Below are 16,587 nucleotides of genomic sequence, written 5' to 3'. Positions count from 1 at the left end.
AAATTTTAATTACTCATTTAAATTAAATAAAAATACTAATAATTAAATATAATATATTTTTTGGACGCTCCATCTAATATTCAATCTGGTCAAATTGGATATTTAAAAATAACGTCTACTCTAATTTAATTAAAATTAGATATCTAATATATAATAGTCAGTTGTAATTGATAGAATTTTAATTTTATATGCACACCTCTAATGCAAAGATTAAATACTTCTATATATATAATATTTGTATATGTATATGTTATGAAATATGTAGTTGCCCTTTTGTAAACAACTTGTAAAAAAGATTGACCACCAATGTCTCACAATGCCAAGCAACTCATCATTTGAGTTGAAGGCCGGTCCCAAAAACTATTATTATTATTATTATTATTATTATTATTATTATTATTACTATTTAATTTTACATAAATATCCAAATATAAATAAAAATAAAGCTTTTCTTTTCTCTTTTCTTTTTTGTGAGATGACCTTCCAAATGGACCATGCTAGTTAATCCCAATTTTTGTCTACGAGTTTATTGTTTGTTGTTCTTGTTCAAAAGTGTGTTAAAGATTTTAATTAATGTTTGTAATTTTATTTTATATATATAAACATTGAAAGAAAAATAGACCATATGTAACTAATTGAGTAAGTAAGGTTGGAATGAATAAATAAATAATTATTAGTAGATTTGTACAAATTAAGAGGTATATATATTTATACTGTTTTGGTCAGAATTTTTTTTTAAAAGTTGATATTTATGTATATATAGCCGACAAAATAATGTTGTATTGAACAACCATTCCAAAAGTGTAACCAAAATTAAAGAAAACCTTTTCCTTTTTAATTTATTTTTTATATATAGAATTAATATAAGTACATCTTTTGGACTGGTTCTCTTCTCAGCTTCATATACAAACTAAACTACTCCTTTCTTTTTTAGCTATTTAATTTTGGTCTTCAAATATATCCAATCCAAATGACTCTATTAATAATAATAATAATAATAATTTTGTTGGTGTGTTTATATCTTTTCTTAACAAACATATAGATTATCTCTTGAAGAAAAATGACTTAAAAAATGTACTTGTATACTTTTTGGTCCAAAAGAAAAAAAGGGAAATAAAAAGACATATAACCAAATTTGATGAGAGAATATTGGCTTCATATTTCTTGAAAAATGGGATCAAATTAACAAAAGGATAAAGAGATACAACTGGAAAGGAAAGTAGCTCACTGTAATTGGAATATTAATTTGGAGAATAAATTAAAAAATATACATGTAATTGATAACTTTGATACACTCCATGCCTTCTTGTTCTTTAATTAAAGAGACATAATTCATTGTCCATGCCTCTCTTATGGATGAACTTGTAGTTGGGTACTAATGAAGTAGGTCCATCCTGAAATTTAATGGGCTAGGAAAAAAAAAATAATTTAACCCTTATTTAGAAAAAAAACAATATATTATTTTTTAAAATCAGTAAAAAAATATATATATTTTTAAAAGGAAAAAAAAATTAGGCTCCTAAAATAAGTAGACCCTAAGCACAAACCTAACCGCCTACACCAAAAGCAAAGCCTGTCTTGAAGTTTTTCAAGCTAGAATCTCTTCCATTTGCATGTAGTTATAGTGTCGCGAGTTACTTTCTCAAAGATTTTTGTAGCACTTTTTTTTTTGCATGAAAAAAAGGGATCACATAGTAAATCTTTCCTCTACTCTTTCGGTAGGTTTGACAATCTCGAAAACCACATGTCAGCTACTCATCTTGTCTTAATTTGATTATCAATATGCATCTTATAAGTGTTCTCATCTTAACCTACAAGTTAGTCTACCATAGGATCAAGTACAATTCCTTTGAATAAAGGGTTGTGCTGAGATTTGAACTCTTGGCCCAAACAAAAAAGATATAAGTACATAAAAGCTTTCCTACCACTACATTGGTGTGATGATTTTGTCGCGCTTTTGATATCAGTATTTTACTATCTTGATCTAAATTCGCTGGATACTTTGTAGTCCACTCCCTATATAATTAGTAATTACGTACAAATACTACTATTTATATTATATATGGTTTTCAAACCTAATCTAGCTACTATGCATGTGTGTTATATTTAATATACATATTAAGTTTTATATTATATAAATAAATTGCAAATTGTGTTCATATATAATTCCTAGTATATTGCAACTATATATATAATGAGTATAATTAATGTCACAGCACATTTATATGTGTATGTTTTTTTTCTTCAATATTTCTATCATCTTTGAAAATTAATGGAAAAAAGAATGACAAGTTTGATCTTATATTCTCTTACTTGTAGTTCTTTTCACAAACCAATGAAGCTTACATAATAACTATTTAAATAGTCTTTGCATACATAATCACTATTTAAATAGTCTTTAATTGTTCGTATTATTAGCTTTCGAGAAATTAATTTTGAATAATTGATTGAAAATATAATTCAAAATAGTTATGACACGGGTGAAACTAATTATTTAAACTCTATTTTCCAGCCAGAGATTTTTGAAAAAAAAATATATGTGTATATATTATAAATATAATATACACCCGTCATTTAAAAATAATTATTGTTATAATTTTTCTTTTAAGTGTCATAAGTAGAAAATCACTTCACATAAAGACTTTTTTGATGTTGAATTTCTCAATAATATTATATACAAGAGACCATGTAGAGATTATTGAATTAATGATTAATTAAGTTAAATTAATTTATATATTGATATGTACACATGATGAAGCCCACGTTGTTTGAATCTGTTTATAGTCAATGAGACCTTTGTTTTCCAAATAATTAATCAATATTACTATTAGTATTTAAACTCTTTTGTCTTAATCAGGTTTCTATAATTATTATAGTATTTAAATTATTAATTAAATTTAGCCATATGAACACATCATTATCATTTGCCAGCTTCTTATAATGTGCCATTTGCAAAAAATATATATTATTATTATTATTATTATTATTATGTACAATTTGGTTTTTGATGTTGAAAACTAGAATACAATGTGATAATTAATTCACAATAATTATTTATGCCTTAAGGTCCTATAGTATTATTATTGCATGAATTCATGATTTTGCATTGCATGTAAATTTCTTAAATTTTTTATTTTTGTGTGTATATGCCACTTGAGTGAAGTTAATTTTCTTGTATATATTTAAAATAAATTAGTTCGTGTTGTGTGGTGTAATGGTAAGAATTGTTTGTGTTGTGTGGTGTAATGGTAAGAATTGTTTTTACTGACATCTTTTCTTGTTTGGGTTAATAAGGGTTCGAAATCCACCATAGCTTCTCTTGAAAGCGATTAAAGAAAGGCTTGATTCTTGCTGAAAATGGTGTCATCTATGTGATGATAACTCTTGAGGTGACTACCGATGACCCAATTAAAGTAATTGCTGAGGTATAAGACTCTTGTAGCTAACATATAGTCTCTTAGATTGTCAAAATAATCGAAGAGATGAGGAAAAGATATACAGCACGTAATCTCCTTTTTATTCATAAAAAAAAAAAAATAAATTAGTAATATTCCATTAATAAACTGCTATGATTTCAAGTGTTAAGTGGACAAAAAAGAGTTCATGCATCGGTTTATATATATAGGGATGATTTAAATATATTTTTTCATATATATATATATATAAAGTCAAAATATTTGGTGGCAATTTTAAATAACAACAAAGCTTTGTTGTAATCCAAAAAAAGTATCTTGTAACAAAATATTAATATATTTTTTCATTTACAATATTATAAGATTGACCAAAAAAAAATGACAAATACTATTGTTGTTATTTTTGAACAAAATATTAGTTTTGTTATGAAATTGTCTTTTATAATGACAAATAATATTTTTCAAAAAAAAAATGGAATAGGCAAAAGATATTTATCATGTTTATAACTCTTAACTATCATTATTTTTTTTATAGGCAAAAAAAAAAAACTATCATTATTTAATTGGTAATAATCCTAGTTATTTTATAGGAATTATGGGTTGTAAATAATAAAGAAAATATTATACATAGAACAAACTTATCCAAATATAACAAAGTGGAATTCTACAATATTATTTGGTAAAAATATTAAAAATTATTAGTTGGCAAAATATTATATGAATCTGTTTATTTCAGTTTTGGCAAAAATCTAATTGACCAAAAAAAAAAAGTAACACACAAACTAGGATTGTTCTAGTTAAAAAAAAAAAGTAAAAAATAAAATTAAAAAATTGGAAGACAATAATGGAAGACATAGTGCTTGTTTATCATTTTCCAACTATTTTTTTTTATGCACTACATACATACATATACATATATAAATACATATAATTACATGAGTTTCATCTTGAATGCATTAATTCCTCTTTAGTTTCAATTCATCAAGCCATCAAAGTTGTTGTTGTTCAATCTGTCTAACATGGCATTACATGTCCTCTTTGAAGAACTAAGTCTCTGTTAAAACCATTTATTAGTATATATAAAAACCAATCAATTATAAAATAGTTGAAAATTTATCACTAATAATCAACAATTCATTTTCAAGTATTGTTTTGTGTATAATAACTTTCGTTTTGATAATTCTTTGCAAAGTAGTCTTCCCGACTCACATGACATCTTTTTCAAGAAAGTTATATGAGATTTGCTATTTACACTAGTAGCGATATGACATCAAAGAAGGTGCTACGCACCAGTAGTACTTTTTAACAATTCTCGTTTAAAAAGCAATGTCACGTCACTGTAACTAATATTTTGGTACATATTTTAAAAAGCTTGTGTTAAAACTATTATTAATTACACACAGTGACATGACATTGTTTTTCTAAAAGTATTTTTTCATGCATGTCACTATGCAAATAGATTTGGTTTAAGGTTGTTTTATCATCTCTAGTTTATATTTATTTTCTTTAAGACAAAATGTGTCTTCAAAAAGCCAAGGAAAACAATGAATTTTAGAGATATCTCCATTTTAACCAAGCCTTCTTGTTAAAGAATCATAAAAGTTCTGATTTTGTTATAGGGTCTTAAGGTCCCTTAGGGGGTTTTCTTAGCCGCGAAGGGAGTTGGAGATCTTTACTTTGGAAAAGTCTATTATTAGGTGTTGTGATTTGTGAGTTTACTAAATTTGGTGACCAAGACACTAAAGCAATTGTTATGTAGGTACTCAGAAAGAACTCGAAACTCGAACTTTGTAGGAACAAACTGTATGCCTGACTATTTGGGCTATCCATGAGAGAAAATGGTTCACTCACAAGTATCTTTACTTTGCAGAAGTCTATTAGGATTGTGATTTATGAAGGTCTATAAGCTCTCTCTTTATGTTTTACTAAACTCGGGGACCAAGACACTAAGGCAATTGTTATGTAAGTACTTAGAAAGGACTCGAACCTCAGACTTTGTAGGAACAAACCATATGTGTGACTATTTGAGCTATCCAAGAGAGAAAAGGGTTCACTCACAAGTATTTTACTTTGTAAAAGTCTACTAGAGTTGTAATTTATGAAGGTTTATAAGCTCTCTCTTTTCATTTTACTAAACTCGGGACCAAGACACTACAACAATTGTTATGTAGGTACTCATAAAGAAATGACTCGAACTTCAGACTTCGAAGTAACAAACCATATGCCTAGCTATTTGAGCTATTATAGATAAGGGTTCACTCACAAGTATAGAAATATCTATAAATCTAAAGTACAAAAGAGGAACAAAGAAAACAAGAAAAAAGCTTACCTTTTTTTTTTCCCTTGAAAAACAACAATATGTTAGCTAATGGAGGCTTCTTTTGTCCTGTAATTATAGCTACTACTACTTCCAACAGCAGAACTCCACTGTGGATGTAGTTCTTGACCTATTATAGGAACAGAACCCGAATTCAACTTCTTCTTCTTAATGTTATCCTGTAGAGCACTGTAATCCAAATTCTGCAAAATAAATGGAAGTTCTTTACCATCATCCTTGTTAAATTTATTTCCCGTTTCTATGTCTTTCGACGAGTCAGCAAACTCTCTCTCGCTTGTTGTGGTAACGGATTCTGAAAGTGCATCATCCTCTTCTGTCGCCCATGCTCGGAAATTTATCATTGAAGGTGGGATCCTAGTGCACATGACTTCTTTAAGGTTACCAAATATCCCCTTGTTAAAAGGGTTCTTCTTCTTATCATATCGATACCTGAAATTCTCATATGTTGTCTGCAAAAGAATAGTAACCGAATCAGTACATTTGAACCGAAATTTTCAAGCTACATAATCAAAAACATGGCTCTATGAGTATCATGTCGTTATGAAATAAATAATGTTATTAGAGATAGATAAAGCAAAATAATCTTGTGAATGAGTAAAGGCTAAGCTGATGAATGATCCTATGGTGACAACTGTTGAAAATTTTGGACTAGTCTACTCTATCATATTAAAGCAACTTCATTAATGGAAATCGCCTAGCAAAATAGGCAAAACATCAATAGGGACATCCCCTACTAATAATATGATCAACATTATAACAAGATGAGCAACTTTATTCGCAGAACGTTTAACAAAAGATGTTATCAGAACTTCGAATAGCTTGAACTACAAGTAAACAATCAGACTCCAATATCACACTAAAATGTATCTTCAAGCATAATCAGTCAAGTTGAGTTCTTAGAAAACAAGTAAATTTGCCAATGAACTTCTCCAACTAATGAGGCAATCCAACAAAACATGACCAATAAGGAAAGGAGAAGGTTTACCTGATTAGTGCAAATAAGATAGAAATGGAAAACGGTAAGTCCACCAACAAACCAGACGGCGATAAAGCAATACACTATGAGGATAACTGATAAGATATCGCGAGACATGACAACCCAAATGCTGGATCGCTCTCGAAGAATGTTGATCCAGGAAAATACAAATACATATATGCACATAATGGTTGATGTTGATATGAACATTATGAAGTAAGGATAATTGCGCTGCAATGACAAGATTTTGGTTAAGAAAAGCAGTTAGTTTCATGGCAAAGTCAATCAAGGATAACACTTTTAGTATAGAAGTAACTAAATTAAACATAACAGTCTAAAATAGAAGAGTTAAAAAATAAGTTACCAATCCAATGCACTGACCAACCCATGGACAGTGATGATCAAACTTCTGAACACAGTTGTTGCAAATTGAACAATGAGAAGCTCGTGGTGGACGATATAGCAAACATGTGTCGCAAAATTTTACTTTTATTGTTTGACCGTTTACTTTCATGTCCTTTATTCGAGGTATTTTTAGATTAGAGACTCTAGCATTCACCCATTCCATTGATGGGGTACTTTCAAATGTCTCTTCTGAATCAGGTGGCCGTGTGTTCCTTGGGATTATTCCTGGATCTCGACCCGATGTTAAGAACAAAAAACAAAAATCCTGCATAAAAACCATTGACAAGTCAAGTTTGTTTCTTACTCCTAGTTTTGCTTCATAATCTTCAACATTCTCCTTACATTCTTATTCTTTGGATTGATCAATCAAAAGTATCATGCCTTTACTAAAGTTCAAGTTTTTAACTCATCCATATTATGATTAAATGAATAGAAGTGTGGTACTCTACTAAAGTTAAGTTTTTAACATCTTCTAATGAAAAAAAAATGTCAATATTAAATGAAGGGTAAATAGTGACATAAGTACCCAAAGTTTTGAGTTTGTAAGCAGCATAAGTACCCAATATTAATAAAAGTATAATTTTTTACAAGTTTTGTCAGTACAGACTCTGTTATTGTCTTAAACAGGAAACATGTAAGACCCAAATTCGAAATTATTGGTCTAAACGGAAACATGTATTATGAATTACGTCCAAATCTCCATTTAATAAACTCAAACAGAGTTTGTATTGACGAAACTGAATAAAAATTATAGTTTGACGAACATTGGGTACTTATTGAGTTTATACTGGTTACAAATATAAAATTTTGGATACTTATGCCGCAATTATTCCTTAAATGAATAGTAGAAGAAGAGTTTCAATTTACCAACCAAAAGAGTGAGGACAATTCCTCCAATTAGTACAGGGTAGAAAAAGAATGGATTTTGTCCTTTGCTCATCACAATCATTCTTATGCAGAATGTTATGGCAGGACCTCCAATTAAGAATGTTGTTAAGAACAATGATCCAGCATCGTGGCCGAAGACTAATCTTCCACCACACATGAATTTCTAGCATGAAAAGAAGTTTTGTCAATTGTAATGCGTAATAATCTCCAAGTAGAGATTGAGCAGCATAACATGTACAATCAAGCACATTCAATATTCATTAGAAGTAACCTATGTGCAATAAGAATCATGCTAAGAAACACACCATATTAATACAAATTGGGGGCGCTAGCACTCGTTTTTCCACATACAAGTCAATTCGAAACATGAAATAAAACTATTTTTGAAGAAGAAACAAAGGCACACATACCTTTACAATATACATTCAATGAAACATTATGAGAAATTTAAGAGGATCTACCTAACAATGTACTAGATTTTTCTCAATGCTTCATACACAAATTCATGCTTCAATCATTACCAACATTTACACAATTCAACAATAATGAAAGCAATGACAAAATAAGATATGATCAAAGTTTATGAGAAATGAATGCATTTCTCATTTCATTTCTCAAAAACAAACAAAACAACAAAATCATCATACAGCTAAAGATGAGATTTTTATAACACATTTAAAAGAAGATGAAGAACATTACATTGTTACCCTTCCAAACTTGGTAGAGGCGATGAAGATTGGGCTTTGGAGGAGCTATAGCTGTATCCGTACCATGGGAAGAGCAGCTCCAACCTTGTTCCTTATTATTTCTCATTATTTTATTATTATTTAAATTTTAATTTTTATAAATAATTTTCTTAAAATCAATAACAATAATAAATACAAAATTCTCCTTTATTCACCAATACCCACTTTCAATGTGATCAAAAAACCCCATAAACATAAGATTAAGGATGTTTTGGGTAATGGGTATTGGGAATTAAACAAGATCAAATAAGGATTTTGTTAAAAATTATATCTTTATTCTTTTTTTTTTTTTGTATGAAAAGATAGAAAGAAAAATAGAAATGGGGGGGCTTGGGTGACCGTGCTTTCTGCCCGTGCCCGTGCCCGTGCCCGTGGCCTTAGCTAGCCCTTTCCCCTGCCCCTGACTCCTCTGACTATGTTTCTTCTTTTTCTTCTTCTTCTTTCTTCTCTGGTTCTTCTTCTTCTTCTTTCTTCTCTTAACAAACAACCATTTTCTTTGTTGTAATTTTTTCATTCTTTCAAACCATTTCTAAGCCAATCCACCTTTTTCTCGCCAAAAGCCAACTATTATGACTTATTTATTTATTATTTTTCATATAATTACATCATCATAATAATAAGTTCACAATATTTATTTTTGAATTATTATTATTTCTTTTGAAAGGTTATTTATTTTTATTGTTTCCTAGAAATTATTATTATTTGCTATAAATTATTACCCAATCTTATTAATTATTAATTCCCAAAGTCCAATACATTTATCTTAATTTTTTTATGTAAATATTTTTCAATAATATAAAAATCATTACAAATATTTTCTTTAATTATAGTTTGCATATTTTTCAAAAACAATTTACTTATACCATAAGTTACAGGTATAATTGTCCTTTGATAAAATACAAACATTAGCATTAGAATGCTATTTATATATTCATTTTAGTTAAGATTTTTGATAGTGGTAGATCAATTTTTATTTTTATTTTTTATGAAAAGAGAAGAATTTTCATTAAATCAACAACAAAATTACATCAAACAACACCATTAACCAATGCTTAAGAAAGCCCAGAAAATCACTACCAACTGCTCACAATATTAGCAATAAGTTTTTTTAAAGGACATTCTCCTTCTATCTAAACAACCAAAACGAACTTTAATCCTCGATTTAATCATATTACTAACATGTTGAACAGTGAACAAGCTAGATTCAAAAACACAAAGTTTTCTATAGATAAAGTAGACCACAACAATTATACCAGTAATCAACATCTCAATCCAAATCTGCCAATCTACAAAAATCAGTATCATTAAGAATAAATAATGAACTCAAATATTTTGTTATATTTACTTATTAGGAAAATGCTAAAATGCATCAATGCTATTATTCTAATTAACTATCCTGTTCCATATAATTTAATTAAAGATATGATCTTTAAGTAACTCCCTTGAACCAACTCATCAATCATACAAATAGAAGACTGCTGGAGTTGGTACAGGATCACGACACAATGGAGATTATTTCTGCAACCTGGCTCCCTCCTCCAACCGGTTGTTATATGTGCAACACTGATGTTGCCATGGGCGAAAACCGATCAGTTGGTGCAGCTATATTCAGAATTGATGATGGAAGTATCACCCATATTCACATAACTCGAATCATGCAGTGTGATCCTTTGGCGGGGGAGCTCTACACTCTTTGCTGGGGGGCAGTGGTTGCTGCCAAGTTGGCCCTCAAACACGTTACTTTTCAGAGTGATTCAAAAGGCGCAGTGGAAGCAATCAAGGGTATTAACTCCAAAGATTTTGGCTTGCACTATAACATTACAGATTTAGTGGTAAGATTCCATACTTCTGCTAAGAATTTCGATCTTTGGGATGTCTGCTGGATCCCGAGGAAGTTGAACTGTGTGGCACATGATGTGGCTAATTGGGCGATCCGTTCTTGCCGTTTTGAGGAGATTGAATTGTCCAATTTTGACAGTTTCCTGCGTGCTACTGCTGCAGATGGCTGTTGCGAGTTCACTGTTAGTTTGTTCAAGCTGTTGTTTCTGATTTGTCTGTTTGTTTTTGCTGCCGTCTTTTGGCTCGTAGTTGGAGTCGGTTAGTTTGTTTTGCTCGCTTGAGGCAATATTAATCAAAAAAAAAAAAGTAACACCACACATCAATATATAGTGCTTTATAGCAAATGCTCTACTTATTGGGAAAATTGTATGAAATAGTGTTGAAAGCTCAAACTCATAGCAAAATTTATGCCCTATCCAACGGCTAGTAATTTAAGACATTATCCTCTTGAGTCTCTAATAATCACTGTCTATTTTCCCCCATTGATCCTTATTACTTTACACTAAAATTATTGTCGTTTTTCTTAAACTATATCGTTTTATAAATGTCACTTCAAATTTTGCCGTGTTTCTTTATGGCTGCTTTTCTGAATTTTGATTTTTTTTTTCTCTAAAAAAAAGTGGAAATAGATTCCAATTTGAGATTGTAAGTTTAACAATTACGTTGAACCAAAGATATAAAAAAAAAACCCATTTAGGAAATTTGGCAAAATAATAGTGTGGATTGGTCCAAAAAAAATATGTCAAAATCCACATTCAACAAAACTAGGGAAAGAACATGAAAATAAATAACAAACAATCTAATTTTACCCATTAATTTTCAAAGATCAAAAGGGCATTTTTTATGAGGTGGTGTGGGAAGATTTGAAGTTCTTCCATTGTGCACACAAAAAGACAGAGACTTTCTTCCATCTCACCTTAAATTTCTCAACAAAAAAAAAACAATTACACAAGGTGCCTTGTGTCCCAAGTAACCACACAAGCTTCAAAGGCCCGTGGCCTCACTTTTCTTTCGTCGAAGAAATGCAAATTTTCCATTAATACAAGAATCTTATCCTAGAATTCAGTAGTTCTGCATTGATACAATAGAGAGAAACTAAACCGACAACAGGAAAAAAATCGAAACAACAACAGCAGCAACAACGCATTCCTGTTGATTTTTATGTTACAGCTACATAATGTTAGTACACCGATGAAGGGAAAACACTGCAGTCATCGGCGAATCCACAAACTACTACTGTCAGGAATCGGTAGAAAATAAAACTTAAATAAGAACTACATACTTTCAAAAGGTCACGAACTTCACACACAAGCAGCGCTTCTACCGTTGGAGAGAGCTCTTCTTCCTGGCTACAAAAGATTAGTATCAGAAAACCGAAAAAGGGGAATCGGTTCAAAAAATATTAAACAAAAATCTATCAGTATTACAAGTTCTCGAGTTAAAAAAGGCGGCCGATTGATAGCCATCGACATTAAGAAAAATAAAGGTGCTTTCTTTTCCCCTTTCCTTCCTCGAACACCGAGTCAGCCTAGTAAAATATAGTCATATTATATACCTTGATTGACTAGAGTTGCAAAACATGAATCCCACAATTGCAACACACAATGTTTTGAAGAACACATACATTTTTTGGGGAATATGAATCCAAAGTCTGAGATTAAGATAAGGCTCACCTCAATAATACCATAAAAGAAAATACAGAGAAAATATATAATCGAAATTCATGTACTGATAAGAGTTAACGGGGCGTTACAAATCTTGCTTTTGAAATTTGACACCAAAGTTAATGGCCCGAGAGTAATTTCCATAATCAAATTACACTTGTAGGGATAATAATTAGCATATATATACTTAGTTATGGAAGAGTGAAGGAGTAAGCAGCAAGCCCTTCTTCCAAATTCAGTAAGCAAATTAATGATTGGTCTATTTTAGAACTCAAACATATATAAGCCATAAAATTGAATAAATGTATATAAAGCAATAAAAGAAATCAAATGAAAAATCATTTATATGATCACTAACCTTTCCAAAAAGCTTGTATGCAAGGTCCATCATTATCCAAATTACCCTTGATAGACTACAGACAAAAGAAGCCTTTGCACTTTGCTGCCCCGCAGAGACATTTTCTCTTCCTTTGGTCTATTTCATCGTCTGGGACTACACCATAATCGTATGTCAATTCTGCCATAGGAGGAATGTGTCTGATTGCAAAGAAAGTAACATGAAGATCAGGCTCGTTTCTGTTTTCACGCGAAACTGGTTGCCAGATCAAATTGGGATTACAGCTGTGGTTCATAAAACGTGCAACATTCCCCGAATATTTTGCACTTATAACAAGAGGAAATGGGAGTTTCGAAGGTTCAACGGGATCACCAGGCATAACTCCAAGTGGTTGAGGAGTACGAGTAGCATCAAAAACGAATTCGTCGTCTACATCAATCCCGAACTTATCTATCTTAGTAGGATCAACAACTTGACCAGCATATTCACAAATAAATGTTCCAGCTCGGATGGGGTCAAGTGTCCTTAAACCCCAACCTCTGTTCTTAGTTTTAAACACTTCCAAATGAATCTTCAGGCCAGCTTGAGATACGCGGTTTTTGCAATTAGAAGCACATTGACAGGAAGGTCCACACTCTTGTACTAAGGCCTTTTGAGTCACAATAAGTCCAGTTGAGGTATATGGGAGAAAATCTCCATTCTTTTGAATGCAAGTACAGTTGGAATTAGTCGGTAAACATCCACCGACGCAAAGACATCCAGAAGAAGGAATCGTTAAGTTCATTGGATTGGGATACTTGACAGTAGAAATGTAAGTGAAATGAGCAGGACCCTTCTCGCCATCTACATCATTAACCAAAGAAACCGGTACCTTTTCTTCCCCTGAAGTAAGATCAGGCAATACAACACCAACCCGAGAAGTATCTCCACCTTTCCATTGTTCAACCGATTTCCATATCCTAAAAGCTTCAGGCTGATTAGGCAGTCTAACAAACTTATACTTGAACACATTGCAACCGCTCTTCCCTTCTTTCTCCACCCACGATTCTTGTATTTTGTATACACCGTCGTAGACATATATTTTACCAGCTACAGTGTTCTGATCCCTCAGACCCCGAATAACTCTTATCTCATTGCCCTTATGTGTAGATTTCTCCAAAGCAAGATTACCCCTTTCCAGCTTCTGATCCATCATTGCCCTATCTTTTCTGTTGACACCACCTTGACCGCTATAAATAATAACATCGGGATCATCAGCATAATCTTCGTATCCACCAGACGAAACAATACTCACTGCAAGAGGCTCTTCCTCTGAAGAGTTTTTGACAGTTAAATAATCAATTCCAGCCATACTTGGAGCATGTAATCCGAGCAAACACAACTCCATTCGGAAGTAAAAAATATCCCCGATTTCAACACCAGGAACAGCTCCAATCCTCTTATTAGTATTTGTCCGAATACCCTTATTCATAAACAGTGTACCAGCCCTTAGATCGGGACGCTTATTCCCTCCTGGAGTACTAACATCTTCCATTTGTGAAATTTTTCTACGAAGCAAATCATAAACCAGAGTAATATAGTCAACAGAGGTTCGGTCACCTTCAGTTTGTCTAAACACATCACTATATGCTGTTTGAATTTTCTCAACTAACAAATCTACAGCAGCATCAGAAGAGGCAACATTAATGTCCTGTCCCTGGCCACCACCACTACCCCGTTTTCTACCTCTACGCTTTGGCCTCCCCGACTTTGTAAGTCCTTCTTCGGATAAAAACTCGCCACTCTCATTTTGATTATCAGTAAACTCTCCTTCCTCAGCAGGCGAGCTTTGTGTCTGAGCACGGCTTCTAGTCATCCTTTTAGACGAGCCAGCACTTCCATTAGCAACCCCCGTAGCTCGATTCCTAGCAGTCGGTGGAGTCCTGAACGAATTAATCGGAACTGCATTCGATATCGGTGCATTGTTAAAGCTCTGATGGTGGACACCGGACGGGGTAGATGTATGTTGTTCGGGTGGTCTTTGAGATGAATCTTGTGAATTGTAAAAAGGATAAAAGGGAGTTACTCCATTAGGGAAAGGTCCAGTTGGAGTAGCACAAACAAAAGGAGCAGCACCACCTTGTGGAGTTGAAAATGTTGAACCATTTGGTGCATTTGGAAAAACAGGTAAAAGACATCTTAAAGGCTTTACATTCAAAACCCTTGATTTATCAAATGCACCAGTAACAGGAGTAGAAGAATCTTCACCAAAACTCTGATGATCCATTAATTTAAACACCTTCCAAAACCCCTTTTCTTCTAAATTCTTAGCAACAACACTCTTCCCTTCTTCTACTTCTACTTCTTCTCTATCAAAATAACACAAACCTACATCTAATAATAACACAACAACAGCAGCAATATCAAGATCAAATCTTCAATAAAAGCCCCAATTGAGTTAAATTTTACATGCAACAACAAGCCATGAAAATGAAAAGGAAAACACTTAAATTTGCATGTAATCTGTAAATTTAAACAACCAAAAACAAAAGGGGAAGAAAGCTACCTAAACATACTATAGATACTGAAAAGAACAGAGAAACCTAAGCTTTTGAGCTAAGTTGAGGTAACAACTATACTCATTTCCAAACCAAAATCAAAAGACCCAACAAAACATTAACCCCAAAATTGAGTAAATTTCTTCACTTTTCTCAGAAAACAAAAAGTGGGTCAGAGAAATCACTCAACAAATCGAACAACAAAACCTCAAAAACCCAAACGAATACGAGATCAGAAACAAAACCCAGAAACTAAAAAACACTAAAACCCAAAAAGACTCAATCTTTACTCTTCTCTTTAAAGAAAACAAACCGATAAAAATGGGTTTTTTTTTTCAGATCAAGAGATCAAAGCAATAATATAGACTCAAAAAATGGTGCGAGTAAAAAGTGAAACATAGTTATAAGGAAACTCAAATCAAACTCCCATGATCTTTACATATACATACCTGAAAATCCAGGATTAGAGAGATTTAGCTGAGATTCGAGAAGAGGTGTTTTTGGGTCTGAACCTCAATTTTTTTTTCAAAGTACAACTAAAGCTAATGCTAATGAACAATGTTTTTGGTATGAATTGTTTTTTTTTTTATTTATTTATTTAAAACAGTTTCAATTTCGAACAAGAGAGAAAGATCAAGTGGTTGTCGGACCATGGAGTGTTCCATGGACCACATGTCAACGTGTTGTAAAGTCCAAGCTTTGAAACTGAACTATTTTACTTAGCTTATATATTATCTTATGAATTTATGTACTTTAGCTTCTCTTTTACCTTTCAAATAAATTATGGATTTTTTTTTTCAAAACAAAGGTGCATTTTTATTGAGATAAATTATGGATTTTATTATTTTATTTTAAAAAAATAATCTAATAAGAATAATATTATATTATATAGAAAAATTACTTTATATACTATTTTTTAATTTTTTTTATTTAAATTTACAGTTTGTGATGCTCTAGTGATTGTGATTTCTCCTGTGATTACAGTTTGGGTTGCGCCGGCAGTTTCTTCAGTGATTTTTATGTGGGTTTTTATATGGCTTTTGGTTGTGATTAAGTTGCTTTGTTAGTTACTATAGGTGTTTCTATGTGAAATTTTGTAAAAAAAAAAAATTGTAAAGTATAAAAATGAAGAAAAAAATCCTATTATATATCCTATATATGCATTTATGTACTTTAGCTTAAAACCTCGTCTTTTACCTTTCAATTTTGATTTTTTTTAAAAAGTGCAATTTTGTTAAGATAAATTATGAATTTTATTATTTTCCTTAAAATAAAAATATAATTTCATTTATAAGAATAATATAATTTCATTTATGGATTATATATGTACTTTAGTTTAAAGTCTTCTCTTTTACCTTCTTTCTTTGACCATTCAAAAAAAAAATAAAAGCCTTCTTTTTTTATTATTATTTTTTTTTGAAAGTGTATTTTTATTGAGAAATTA

At 31.3% G+C, this 16,587-nt stretch overlaps 2 protein-coding genes across 6 annotated transcripts; both read right to left on the bottom strand.

The window, feature by feature from the left end:
• Positions 1-4,088: 4,088 nt before the first annotated feature.
• On the bottom strand, positions 4,089-9,396 carry LOC115721743 (probable protein S-acyltransferase 1). 3 transcript variants are annotated; one of them, XM_061104398.1, is made up of 7 exons: positions 8,720-9,391; positions 8,004-8,183; positions 7,092-7,397; positions 6,737-6,958; positions 5,960-6,200; positions 5,743-5,860; positions 4,089-4,465 (listed from the first exon to the last, which is right to left on the bottom strand). In XM_061104398.1, the coding sequence occupies exons 1-6, from the start codon at positions 8,831-8,833 to the stop codon at positions 5,775-5,777; spliced, it is 1,149 nt and encodes a 382-aa protein (XP_060960381.1). In that variant the 5' UTR covers positions 8,834-9,391; the 3' UTR covers positions 4,089-4,465; positions 5,743-5,774. The 3 variants fall into 3 exon arrangements, with proteins under 3 accessions (XP_060960381.1, XP_060960380.1, XP_060960382.1); XM_061104397.1 differs by having other exon boundaries at positions 5,743-6,200; XM_061104399.1 differs by lacking the exon at positions 8,004-8,183 and having other exon boundaries at positions 5,743-6,200; positions 8,720-9,396.
• A 2,213-nt stretch (positions 9,397-11,609) lies between these two features.
• LOC115723191 (histone-lysine N-methyltransferase, H3 lysine-9 specific SUVH1) lies at positions 11,610-15,839 on the bottom strand. 3 transcript variants are annotated; one of them, XR_004012909.2, is made up of 3 exons: positions 15,593-15,839; positions 12,628-14,979; positions 11,610-11,954 (listed from the first exon to the last, which is right to left on the bottom strand). XR_004012909.2 is itself a non-coding variant. In XM_030652627.2 (2 exons), exon 2 carries the CDS (start codon positions 14,870-14,872, stop codon positions 12,683-12,685), a length of 2,190 nt encoding a protein of 729 aa, XP_030508487.2. In that variant the 5' UTR covers positions 14,873-14,979; positions 15,593-15,839; the 3' UTR covers positions 11,610-12,682. The 3 variants fall into 3 exon arrangements, 1 of the variants encoding a protein (XP_030508487.2); XR_004012910.2 differs by having other exon boundaries at positions 11,610-11,950; XM_030652627.2 differs by having other exon boundaries at positions 11,610-14,979.
• Positions 15,840-16,587: the final 748 nt, after the last annotated feature.

This window comes from Cannabis sativa, chromosome 9, assembly GCF_029168945.1.
Source record: "Cannabis sativa cultivar Pink pepper isolate KNU-18-1 chromosome 9, ASM2916894v1, whole genome shotgun sequence".
Taxonomy (NCBI): domain Eukaryota; kingdom Viridiplantae; phylum Streptophyta; class Magnoliopsida; order Rosales; family Cannabaceae; genus Cannabis; species Cannabis sativa.
This window is presented reverse-complemented; position numbering and strand designations above follow the sequence as displayed.

Excerpts from the sequence above, each read along its gene's own strand:
- LOC115721743 (XM_061104397.1), bottom strand. The coding sequence starts at position 8,833 with ATGAGAAATAATAAGGAACAAGGTTGGAGCTGCTCTTCCCATGGTACG. Across the intron at positions 8,184-8,719 it reads AAGTTTGGAAGGGTAACAAT|AAATTCATGTGTGGTGGAAG; the intron begins GTAATGTTCTTC and ends TTTTCATGCTAG. Across the intron at positions 7,398-8,003 it reads GAATTGTCCTCACTCTTTTG|GATTTTTGTTTTTTGTTCTT; the intron begins GTTGGTAAATTG and ends GTTTTTATGCAG.
- LOC115723191 (XM_030652627.2), bottom strand. The coding sequence starts at position 14,872 with ATGGATCATCAGAGTTTTGGTGAAGATTCTTCTACTCCTGTTACTGGT.